At 38.0% G+C, this 13283-nt stretch overlaps 1 protein-coding gene across 4 annotated transcripts in view; it reads right to left on the bottom strand.

Annotated features, from left to right (window-relative positions):
* Positions 1 to 13283, bottom strand: part of LOC115434244 (equilibrative nucleoside transporter 1-like) — a 64554-nt gene that overhangs the window by 16340 nt on the left and 34931 nt on the right. For 2 of the 4 annotated variants that reach the window (XM_030156085.1, XM_030156084.1), the window contains exons 2-5: positions 4093 to 4184; positions 3856 to 3937; positions 2757 to 2929; positions 178 to 317 (exon numbers count right to left, since the gene is read on the bottom strand). In XM_030156085.1, the coding sequence (XP_030011945.1) occupies positions 178 to 317; positions 2757 to 2929; positions 3856 to 3937; positions 4093 to 4121 (424 nt within the window). In that variant the 5' untranslated portion in view covers positions 4122 to 4184. Of the gene's footprint in view, positions 1 to 177; positions 318 to 2756; positions 2930 to 3855; positions 3938 to 4092; positions 4185 to 4651; positions 4750 to 13283 lie in introns of those variants that run through there. The other 2 variants (XM_030156083.1, XM_030156086.1) reach the window with 2 other exon arrangements.

Raw genomic sequence — 13283 nt, 5'->3', positions numbered from 1 at the left:
GATTTTGATTAAAGACCAACAGGACCAGCACTTTTTATTGGCTTAAGAGAAATGGGTAAGGCAATTAAAATTTCATCATTCCCAGTGTTTAATGGTCTCTTGCCCCTGGCTGTCCTGCAGACAACATGGTGACTGTTAAATGTGTCATGCATTAGAAATCCATGCGTCTCCACTCACAGTTGATGCAGATGATTTTGATCATAGTGATACTGAAGAGGGGCAGAGGGGCCATGTCCACTTTGACCAGCACAGCCGTCAACAGGAAAACCACTAGGATGACCGTCAGGCTGCCAGAGATACGCAGCTTCTGAGGCACCCTGAGAAACAGAGGGGAAATAAAACGAGTCAAGAGATCAGTATTAACCTATGAAAAACCCAAACATCCACTGGCGACCAAAATCATTTACCGATATAAAAAGTTAAGTAACTGTTGATCCACTAATCCTATCAATACATGTAAATAATTGGTGTAAATACAGTTTATCATCTCTTCATGGTCATCAGATATGACCCATTCGGACATTCAGTGGCTCCGTAGTGAACAAGGAAACACCGTCAGCTACGACAACATTGATTCACCAGTAAAACCTTATGGAGTTATATCAATGACAGTGGATGGACACACTGGGTTTATGTTAAGTTAGTCATATATTTAGCTGAAAAAGTCACTTTTTCTTCAGTTTTCCCTCTTTCTGATATAATAACCTTCAACTGTAATCTGATATATTATGAACATCTACATGATCAGTGAATTAAATTACATGTTCCATAATGAGGCGAGTTACTAAAAATATTCATTAAAATACAGGCCTACATTACAAAGCAGCCTATACAAGTAAAACAACACACAATGATCTATAATGGTATAAAAACATGAAGCAAGCACAATAACGCTACATACTGCCGTTTTTAAATAGAAAATCATTGGTTGAAAAATTATGCCTTAACCCATAAAGACCCAAACAGCCACTGGTGACACAAACCATCTACTGATGTAAACTGTTTAATACCTTTTGATCCACTAATCCTATCAATACATGTAAATAATTGGTGTAAAATGCAGTTTGTCATCTTTTCATGCTCATCAGATATGACCCATTTGGACGTTCAGAAGCTCTGTAGTGAACGTGGAAACACCGACATCTTCTGCAACATTGATTCACCAGTAAAACCAATGGAGTTTGACCAATGACAGTGGAAGGACACACTGGGTTTATGTTCAATTAATGATATATTTTACTGAAAGAGCCCCTTTTTCATCCATTTTCTGTTTTTGATATAGTAACATTCAACTTTAATTTGAGCTTTTATGGACATCAATCATGATCTGTACATTAAATATAGGAAAATATCTGATTTCACTTCAGATTGCAAAACTACTGAGCCTAATTTTAGAATAAAAATGTGATAAATCACTTAAGGAAGGTTAGAAATATAGAAAAAATTATTTGGGAACTGCCATAGAAGCAGCACTGGGTCTTTATGGGTTAAGCTGACAATGAGCTGGTACTTCATATAAACACTTATTTGTCATAAAACTTCATTCACTAAAAAAACCCCAGATGTTAATAGTAACTTTGAAAATGAATTTTAGGCTATTAAAATTGAAGTATGCATGATAAAAATTATAGAAACAAAGATAAGCAGACATTAAAGCTGTTAAATTGGACATGGGCACAGGAGTGGTTCGGATCTGCAGATAAGGGGGGAACTTAAATATTTCTTTAACACATGTTCCCAAAATATGACAAAGCTTTAGAGTCATTTCTTTCCTTGAAAGGTTGAGGTCATTTCCCATTAGGGGTCTGGTCCATTCATGCTGAGCAGTCATGTGTTTATTAAGTAAATAAGCTGAATAAAAAAAGACTGCAGTGTGGTGAGAAAAAAAAATGAAAGATTCAGTACCATGAGATTTAAGTCAGATTTATGATTTTTCCAGTGCTGTGTTTTTGGGCATGTGTGCTGCAGTTGAACTCAGTAAGATGTTACAAATGGTTACAAGATGAAAAGTTCAAAAGAAAACCTGGATCTACAGTAGAAAATAGACACAAATATGTGCAACTGTCTGTAAACCTGAAGTCTTCAGTCTGAGGCCAGTCTGCACCTCACAGACAAACTGAACTTTTGACATTTTATTACTAAAGAATAAAACTCTATCACATGTAACACATGTTAATGATTTCCATAAATGTCAAGTTAAAACTCCACCGAAGATTTCTATAAAAGTTAGACTAGATTTCTAAATACTGTAGACACAGCACAGGCCTTTTGCATCTATTGTGAGCCTCATTTAGTCCAGTAATAGTCACATTTTACAGTTACAGCTGAATGTGACCCCCTGGAGGAGGATAAAGATGGGTGAGAAAGTAGAAGGCTGCATGCGTTTGATATCCAAAAGATGGAAATGGATGAGGGTGGTGGGGGCAGAGAACATGAATAGCATTCCAGGGTGTGTTTATGGAGGGAAGAGTCAATCGTAGTCAGGGTCCGGCCCAGATCCCGCTCAATCCAGCTCTAATTAAAGCAAACAGACCGGGGGCATTCAGACATAAACTCATAACATGATTGTGTTTCTTATGCTGATATAAGAAGACCCAGGAACACAAATACATGGACGTTCAGAGGTTACTTATATACTATGAGAATTAAGTCGCATTGTAATTACAGTAGTTGCGATTGTTGCCCCTGATTCTAATAAATCATGTGAGTAAAAGAGTGAAAGACAGTGTGGTCTGATGAAAGTGTTTGTCTCTTACCTCTGGTGTATGAAGGAGTTGAGGCAGGTGAAAATGAGCAGAGGCACCATGGCGCACAGCGTCATGACATTATTAAACTTTGACTCCAGGGCATTTCGAGTGTCCCCATCTGTCCCATTGACCGTCTGGTTGAAGGAGTCATCGACTGGATCCTTCAGCCGACTGGTGAAGTACTGAGGGATGAACAGGGACAGATGTGCATTTATTCTGGTGTTCATCTTGCTCAACAGCAGCTTTTGCAATGAAACCTCATGAACTATCACAGCAGATCCACCAGAGAACGAGGGTTTCATAGGTTTACATCATCAAACATCAATCATTATTATGGACCAGAACATTTTACAATCTGAAATAAAACCATGACCAAATAGAATTTGGTTTTCTGATGGCTTCAGTGTTTTATATGTTAAAGAATATCCATTTAGCAAAATTACGACTTTCAGAAAAAATTAAAAGATTTGTCAGTTCAGTTGCTGTGTCTGTCAGTGCTACTCTTTTTGCATTTAGTGCTTCTTTTTAGCTCACATAAATCACATCCTTGACATTTTCCACGTCTTTAATGTTAATATAACCACACAGAGAAACATTCAACCATCACACACATGCTGGAGCCGTCTGAAAACTGTGTGTCCACATTCTGTGTTCATCTGATATAATAATGCACAAAGCATAGCCATCCATTAAGCTTATTTATCTGAATGATTCCCCACCTTTCTTCTGCCACATAAAAACAGATAAAGAAAGCCTGTTGTGTGACAACAAGAATGCCCCTTGGGGTGGGTCCATTTTAACTCTCAATCACATTATAAGAAGTTAACCCCTCAAAGCTCAAAAACAATGAAGAGGGATTACAGAGACTCAGCCACTGCCATTAACGTCCACCTGACTGGTCTCAGGTCAGCCGTCCTGAGTGAAACCAGGTGGTTTTAGCAGGAAACACAAACAATCAATATCTCTGCTCCCTAATAGTGTGGTGACCTCCCTCACTGGAGCCTGACCTTTATAATCACATGGTCATTATCCAGAAGACCACAAATGCATTTAACTAAGTCTAATCCACTTTAAAACATTAGGATGCCTTAAATATCCTTTTACTTACCAATGTTGCTGTCATAAAGAAGTTCCAGGGCAGGAGCGTCCCCAAGCCCAGGATGAAAAAAATAATCCAAACTGCATTGTATCTGCAGGGAAAATGTACAATAAATATAACTTAACGTCATCAACTAAACCACTAATAAACTGCTGACCTGGGTGTTATTTAAAACATACTAAAAAAAAAAAAAAAAAAAAAAAAAAAAAATCAAAATAATGAATATATATAAAGTGTTTCTCTTACTTGTCCCGAGGTGCGTTGATGGCTGTCATGGTTCTTGTTGGCGAGTCGAAGAGACACGTTCAAATCAGGATGTTATCAGGGAGGCCCCAGGTCTGAAATACACAGATAGCAAATGCATGTTTACAACCCTACGACTGCACAAACGCACTAATTTTTTTATCGTCAGCAGCCACGTGTTTCTCTTAACTATATTTACATAGGTGAACAAACCATTTACTGCAAAACATCACTTATGCAGCATGTTACGGTTTCACCAGGAAACAAAACAACACAACCAGTTGAGGTCAAATTGTGTTGTTTCAGCACCAGACGAGGAAAACCTCAAGGCTGATGACAAAGACATGGTAGGAAACCCGCTTCCTAAATTCTGTGAAGTGAATATGTTACAGTCAGCACATACTGAAACAAAACAGAAGGAATGGACCTAAAGTGGGTAAACACTGCAGCTACTTTAGGTTTTAACTCAGCTTAATCCTGAATGTCCCTTAAATAACTGAAAGAAACCTGAAACACACACAAAAAACATTAAAATCAATTGATGTGCATTCTGTTTCTTAACTCACTTGAATGCTGAATAGAAGTCTCCTTTCCTCTGTGATGCACTTCTACAGAAAGAGCCAACCCAGCTCTGCATGGTTCATTTTATACCAGGTTTGGAGGGGGGGTGGTCTGCTGTCTGTTGGACCTGCCCCTCAGCGCTTCTCAGAGACCATCCCTCCCTCTTCCCTTTACCTCAATCTGCCTTTTCCCTTTTCCTCTGCATGGAAGATTCCCTATATGTTTTCCCTACACATTATGTAATACTCTACGGACAGTAATGCGATAGCAATAGTTAGGCTGTGCATCGGCAAGAATGTGGATACACGATACATGTCATGATACAGGGGCAGCATGTCAGTATATTGCAAAGTACTGCATTTTTTTCCTATTTAATTTAAGACATAGCAGACTGAAGACACTAGAAGTAGAGCAATTGCTGGATGACTGAGTCTTTTACAAACTATCAGGATCAGTAGAGTTCAGCTCCAATAGTGATTAATATTTTCAACTGGAATACGTCAGGAAACAAAATGGGTTCAACTTAGTTTGAAGTCTAGTTCAGCTTCATATAAAGTCAAAGAATATTAATGTCCAATAGTGTTGATAAGGAGCAAAAGGAGATGATTTTAATCGATTAATCACCTTTTTACAGATCTAAGAACTCCTAATCAGTCCATAGATTATATGGATAGTGGCCTCTGTGTGCGTGCATGTGTGTCTGGGGATTCACACAAAATCTAGAAAGAACTGACTGCTGCAGTTTGGCATATGTATGTATTTTTGGTCAAGGAACAGACTAACAAAAATGGCAAGTTGATAGGACTAATATTTTGGGAGATACTAGTAATTTTGGAATACAATAGCCTTACAATCACGTTGCTATACCCAGAACGCTTTGGCGGTGACTGCTGGACAAATGCGGTACAGCATGCACGAATACACAACAGCATACAAACTACCACATCTAGAACCCACGGGACAATGCGCTAGTAGCTATAGAACACACCACTATATGTAGAAATCTGAAAAACAGTTTATGACTTTTGCAGAGCGGAGGAATCTGCATTTGCAGTCATCACAGCTTCTAATTTTTATTGAATCTGACAATAAGAGTAATATTTGCCTGCAAAAAATGACATATTTGTACATAAATTTATGATAAAAATGTATAAAATATCACAAAATTAACATGTAATCAATATTTTCTTGCATCCCTAAGTGACAAAGTTTTCATTTTTATTAATTCTTTTTTTTTATTTTTTAAACGTAACGCTGGGTCTTTCCCGATGCTTTTCACTTTAACACCTCGCCTTACATCTCTAACTCTTCGCCCTTTATATCTGTCCCTTCGCTTCCCAATTTCTCCCTCCATTTAACTTCATATTTCGCTCCGTCTGGTAATTTCTCACCTCACTGCATCCTCTACTCCTCCTCCACACTGCAGTCTCCTATTATTTCCTGTCCTATGTCTAGTTGCATAACTTGTATTTTCTTTCTATCACCGATTATCTCCTAAATTATACTCAGATTCTACTCTTGACTTGTCCAACGCCCTATTTACCCTCTAGTCTCTTTTTGTTTTTAGCCTTCCTCCCCTCTAAACTGATGGAAAACATGTGCGCAGATATCTGTGTGACAGCATCTCAAACACTATCTTCTCTTCAAGATGCTTCCTCCTTTTACGAAACACTATGAAATTTGGCACCAAATCAAGCCAAACACACAACTAAGTTTAGGCTGTCGACCTCTGGAGTGAAACAGCTGAGACGTGAATGCACGAACTGATCGACCACAACATAACAGGCACATAAAACATCCTGAGTACATTAAACTTATCAGGCATCACTCAGTAAATTGATAACCTTTAATAACCAGTTCAAATATTGAAAATGGAAACACCAGATCTGGATATCGTGTAGTTTCTTCTCACTGACAAACATGTGCGATACCTTGGTTGATGTAACTGGTCATGAGTCTTCTTTTTAGGACAGAGGCTGCTCTATTGGAAGGGGCCCATTTTCTCTAACTATATTAGGTAATGCATCTATACTATACTATACGATACTATACTATACTAAGTTGATTGAGATGAGCTCGAGTAAGAAGTCTGGTTGTGAGAAAGGTTGTATGGACGTAGATTCAAAAGGTCCTAAAGATATGAAACATACCCTTATGTGTTCACCCACACATCCACAGTGTTATCAGGCTGTTAGTTCAGTCTAATCACTGTGTGAAAATATCAAATACTGACATGCAATTACCTCCATTCTCTACTGCTTGGATAATTTTACTCTTTAGGTGAATGGGTGTCTGAATAATGGGTCATTCTCCAAGTCCGATCAGACACCGACAGCTTTCTAATTTTCTTTTACCATAAAAATGTCATGACCTTTTCCATATTCCTCCTACACTGGTCAGATAAAGTCAGAAATAAAGGCATGTTTTTATTTCTTCTACTTAAATTCAATCCAAAAATTAGACACAAGTATCCAACTGAAAACACTTTAAAAGCACTGGCACTTCTTTTCCAACATTTAGAGCTGGTGCCTGATCCACTTCTTCACATTTTGACAACTTAACCTCCTTAGCCCGCATGCCAAAAAAATTATAATAATATTCATCTCCTATAAAAATACAATAAATCAGGACAATGGATGTTTTTTTCAACTTTTGCTCAAAGTTTAGACCCTAATATTAATAATAGTACATCAAAAGTGTATTTTAGTGTAAACTTTAATGTTCAAACATGATTTTAATCTTTGTGGGGTGAAATATACGCTATTAAAAATCTCTGACACGAACAATTAATTTATGCATATCATCATCAATCCAGGTGAGGATAAAAAATTCTAATTTCTCTTTTAGTTCGTTACAGTTTACTCAGGCATAGTAATAGATACAATATTTTAGACAATGGGAATAGATTCTGTGAGGTCTCTAAATGTCCACAGACACCAAGGACATCCATGTGAACCTTATTATTGCGAAGTAATTCTTCATTTACTTTGGGTATGTCTTTTTAGGCGTTTTTCCCCTGAAAATATGGTCAGGGTTAAACAGGTTAAGACTAAGATGCTTAGGTTCTTTTCGAAGGTCAACTGGACTGGTTTTTGTTCTTGAAAATGTTTCATGAACCAACTTGAACAAGTCTTGCCAGGAACAAAAAAACCCCACCCCTCGCAGGTATTTTGCCCATTATAAGTAAATGCTGGGAAGATTTTAAAAATTCGTAAAAGATTTTAACTTTGACCTACTGTTCCCAAAATCTAATGAGATCCATTCTGGGTCACTGGCAATCTATAAAATCAATTTGGTATGAATTCAACCAAAGTTTTGCTGCTAGAGTGTGAACAAACAAATCGATCCAAAAACAATACCCCTTGCCTCCCCATCGGGGGTGGGGTAATAATCTTTACTTGCTTGCTGATATCACTTTTAAATGTGACTCAGCTAGTGTTTTACCACTCTCCCATCCTTCCTCTGGCACTAATGACACACATCGACATCCGAGTCCAGAGCAACCAAACGTCATTAAATCAGTGGTTTTACAGACGGTGCTGCTGATCACGTGGTGAACAGAAACACACCGACTGAGCCTTGCCCCAGATTTCTATGAAGTATGCCACTCTAAACCAAACATGTCATTAAAATGAGCCAGCTGGCACAAGCTGCTGGGGTCTAAAGTGTTGCCCACCGCACACACACTCACATGGGCTCAATTTGCAGTCTGTAGAGTGGTACAAAACTCTAGTTTGCCAACAATGTGAAACTTTAACTGGTTGGCCTCTCAGCGACATCAAACTGCAACAATCAGTCCTTCAGACTTAACAGAGTGAAAGTAACTAAGTGTTTCCTCTGTTTTGTTGCACGATTCACTTGAAGAACATTAAAATACTTACGTGAAAAAAATACACTTCAGACAGTCCTAAATCACGCCAAAGTCTAAACACACTGACCTTACACACACTCTAACACAATGGTTTAATTGGAAAAACCATCTTTATTTCCAATGTAAATTCTACACACAAACCTTCTTTTTTTTTGCAAGGACATACAGTAAATTTCCAACTGAAACTACAAAAAAGAACTGTTTCAATCTTAAATCATAATGTTTTGAATTGTTTTAATAGGTGTATAATCCTCCAATGTACATGTACATAAGTTATGTTAACAGTAACAGACTCCTGCCCAGGGGGAATATCCAGCAAAAACAAACACACATACTACAAAATAAAACATTTGTTACGTGTGCTGAATCCCAATGAATGGGAAAGGAGAGCTCAGTGTGTTTTTGGTTCACCAGTAGCATACCTCTTTAAAAGGACGTCTTTATCCCCAGCTGACGTGCAGAATAGTTTGATGCTGGTCATATGATGAGACGCAGGAGAAATAACCCCTCTGTGTAAGGTCATTTCCCACTGCTTATAGAGCGCAAACAGCCTTATCAAAAGGCATGGCATATTCCCACTGCTCAACCAGAATGGGGTTTTATCAGAGGTATTTATGTGGTGAGACATGTTTCAGATTTATCCAAAAACTATGTACCAGCAGTGCTTGGTGCCAAGGCCCAGAAACAGTAATGCAGCCATTTGGATTTTATGTGTAATTATCATGTTATTACAATATTAAGACTTTCATGTCAGTTCAACCATAGTTGGTCCATTGGCCGATATCCAAAGCACTGCATGTTTTATCATAAAAACCTAATTAGGCAGGAGATTTAATTCCTCTAAAGCGTACATCCTCAACAGAACTGCCCAAATACTATCACAGAAGCAGCAACAGACTCACAAGACTACATTTAAGTGTTAACTGACTGGATAAAAATGGTATGTGCCAGTCTACAAGTAAAAAGGTGAAAAGTGAGTGTTAAAAGTCCCTTTTACAGAAAGCCAGGTCAAAGTATGAATGTTGTGCTTTAATTCTACCTACAGTTCTGTCCATTTTTTTATGTCTATAGTCCAATATCACAAATTTTCCTCTAGGGGCTTTAGATGCAAAGGTATAACATGGAAAAAAGGGCATTGTAGAGTTGAATTCACGACTGTGTATAAGTCAGAGCTGATAGTACAGGGTATGACGTCTCCATGATGTGTGTGTTCCACCACGAGGAGATCTTTAAATCTCTGCAGAAACAGCGTCTAAAGTAATGGAACAAAAACACCACTACGGACAGTTCCAATAGATTTCCTTCCACTAGAGCTGCACTATCAATTGAATCATAATGTCAGCTTTTACAATTATATAATTGTAAAAAGCTCTAATGCAAAGCTTTTTTGAAGAATCTGTATTCAAATTTTAAAAATTCATTAAATTTTGTGCAGCCCTAATTTGCTTTATCTTCATCTTCATTATCTTCATCAGCTGCACATCAAGACTTTAGATTTTACATTCAAAGTCCCTTAATATCTGCTATTTAATACTTGAAAACAAAGAGTAATTACTAGACTTGCACCGATTACAAATTTTTGGGCCAGTCCCGATTTTCGATTTGCAAGGTGCTTGGACAGTCGATATCGATTTTGACCGATTCCAATCTCATATTTTCCAAACACAACACATAGCTATGTAACTTTCCCATTAGAACATTTATTCTAAAAATAGAAGAAAAGTGTGCAAAAAGGTGCCAGGTTTTCTGTATGAAAACAGGTGCATTGATTTGAGTGTCGTATCATACCAGCAGCTGAAAATTATCATATCTGAAGGAAAAGGATCATACGCACCCATCGCTCAAAATCGGTCAATTTCAGACTGACCAGCCGGTCGCAGGTCATGGCCAATCACATGAAAATCAGCCAATTTCCAAGCACGGTCAATTAATCTGTGTAAGTCTAGTAATTACTGAACTTACATCAACAATATGTGAGCATTAGTTGTAGCATAAATTACAATTAATTCCAAATATTTTCATAGACTATGTCAAACCTAGAATTGTGTAAGTATCGATTAAACTCTGTGCTCTCCAACAGCATCGGTCAGTTCTTTAAATGAACCTGCTATGCACAGCTCATAAAACTGATACAGTGATGATTGATATTCAGTCCACATCAGTGCCTCACAACCAGGTTTCCAATTTCACACCATTCCCTGAATGACCAACTCACAGCACACACAACATGTAACTCTCTCCACCGTGTGAGCCATTCATCCACCTAGGAAGACATTAGAGTGAAATCGCAGCACATTGACTTTTACGATCCGGACCCCTGCCTCGCACCGCTTCCTCCTGTTCGTCTTTCAAGGATGGTTTTACTACTGACTCTGTCATCAATCTGACTCAGAAGACTTCCATCATTTTCAAACACTGAGGCTTGTGTACCTGAACGCTGCATAATCTTAACCACAGATGTAGGTACGACGCATGTATTACGTGACATAAGAAAAGCTTTTCTAAAGACGCCTGGCCTCTGCTTTCTCTAGATAAAGTAATGAAAAACAAAATAAATCAAATGTAAAAGGGGTGTAACGGTGCACTCGTTTATACTCAGGGCCTTCGATACAATACAGAGTTGTACTGAACACATACATGTAGCCTAGGTGAAGAACGCAGACACTTGGGAAGCAGGGTGGCCGCAAGCAGAACCCATGTGCAGGGTTTCCTCTCAGTGCTGCTGCTAAAAAACCCAAAACATGACAACAGAGATTATAATAGAGGCACAGATGCCGGGTCGGACATTCGAAACATGTTAAGTTTCACTTTCAGTTTTTGGTATGTTGCAGCTTTGTGGCACAAAAGAGTCCACCAGTTCCTTTAAAGCAAAAAGGGTTTTATTTTTTAACTCAAAGTGGCAAAATCAAGTGAACCTGCTCCTCTTCTCCTTCATCGTGCCTCTGCTGCAATGTTACTGTGAAGTCACAATCACAGCACAGCAGGGAATACTGAGGCATTCAAAAACACTCAGTAAATTACAGTGTTTACCATAAACTAACATTAAAAAAAATACATAACATGTGGGGTGCCTGTTGGGGTGCCAAATGACAAAATAATATTTTGTAGAAATTTCCTGTGTCACGTAGGTGTGTGTCAATGGTGTCCTTCTCTGTACTAAAAACGCACCAAAATGTTTCTGTACCGTTACACCCCTAAAATATAAAAGATAGACTTATGCTCACTTACTTCACTAATATGCATTATGAGTTGTTACACACCGAAGTGAACAACATTTATCTTTAATTTCAAAATCTCGGCTCAAGTTACAGAAAAAAGGTTGTGTTGCGCTCTGTTGGTACAAAAACAGGGCTGCACAGCTGAGGAAAAAAGTCATATTGCAGTTATTGAGAGTAACCATACCCTTTGGGTTGTGTCTACTTGCTTGATCATCAAGGAAAGAGCAGCTTACTCATTTAATGTGTTATTTTCACCTCAAACTGGCACGTGACATCATTTTGCATATTTTACAGAGTACTTCCCTCTGCTCAGTGTCATGAAATCCAAAATATCACCAGACAATAAACATTGTGTTTCATTTTCCTTCCCATTTCTGTAATTAGACCACCTAAATCCTCCTGAACCTGGACCCTTAGGTTACAGCATTTGTGATTATATAATTGTGCAGGCTGATACTGCAATTGTGACTGCAATTTGATGAATTGTGCAACTCTAATTAAGAACATGAAAGCTAAGCGAGCAGTTTCCACAAGGTTTTCATTAGATTTTTGAAGAGGTTTGTTGTAACAATGTCTGAGCTTCAGTGTGTAGCGTATTTGCTTCACATAATCATGCTGTTGCAGAATCAGAGATTAGATAAACACTCCTGAAAACAGTTAATTCAGCAGATACTACCAGAGAGGATTCATGCGGCAGATATTCATCCAGTCTATGGTTTAAAGTGAAGTTATTGTTTTACTGACACAAGAAAAACAGAAATTGTAACATTTTGCAGTGACTGGTGGAGGAAAGGCAGTTTGTTGATTTGACTGTAGATATTATTCTGCAGCCCGGCACCGAATGAAAAGCTGCTCAAAACTTTCACAACTTTCCATCACAAGCACAGACTTCAGTTCAGTCACAGTCGGCAGCTATCCTGCTGCAAAGGCTTTTGACAGCGCTCTATAAGCCCTGATCATCTGCAAAAAGGAGTCTGACGGGTGGCTTAAACTGAAGACTTCGACCAGGACGGAGGTATTTAGGCAAACCAAGAAAGCACAGCAGGCCTAGGTGACACTGCAGGGGTGGAACGCCTTCATAAAAAAAGAAACTTAGAAACCAAACTAAGGGAAACTAAGCACTGATTGTATCGCAACACAATATTTAGCTTGGAGAGTATTGTTCACCTTAATTCTTGGCACTACTGTATCTAAATTTCCTCATTTTTTGTAATAAAAAACCTTAATAAAAGCATCCTGAGGAGGTTTTTTATGTGCTGTTGGGCAAATAACGAGGAAGTTACAATAATTGTCTGTTTTAAAGACTTTTTATTAAACCAAATGATGAACTATCTTGTACTATATCTGCTTGAGACACAGCAATATCTTAAAAAATATATCTGAAAAACCTGTTGCATTATATTGTTTCCAATCAAAATGATGATTTAATGTAAAAAAAAGCCAAAACTTTTACTTTCCTGGGTCTCAGGAAGATATTCCTGTTCCCTTTTTCAGACAAGAATAAGGTATAACAGGTTTGTTTTACCAGATAAATCGATAAATTC

The sequence above is a fragment of the Sphaeramia orbicularis genome, chromosome 15, assembly GCF_902148855.1.
Source record: "Sphaeramia orbicularis chromosome 15, fSphaOr1.1, whole genome shotgun sequence".
Classification (NCBI taxonomy): Eukaryota; Metazoa; Chordata; class Actinopteri; order Kurtiformes; family Apogonidae; genus Sphaeramia; species Sphaeramia orbicularis.
The sequence above is the reverse complement of the archived record's forward strand: the minus strand, read 5'-3'. Positions and strand labels throughout refer to the sequence as shown.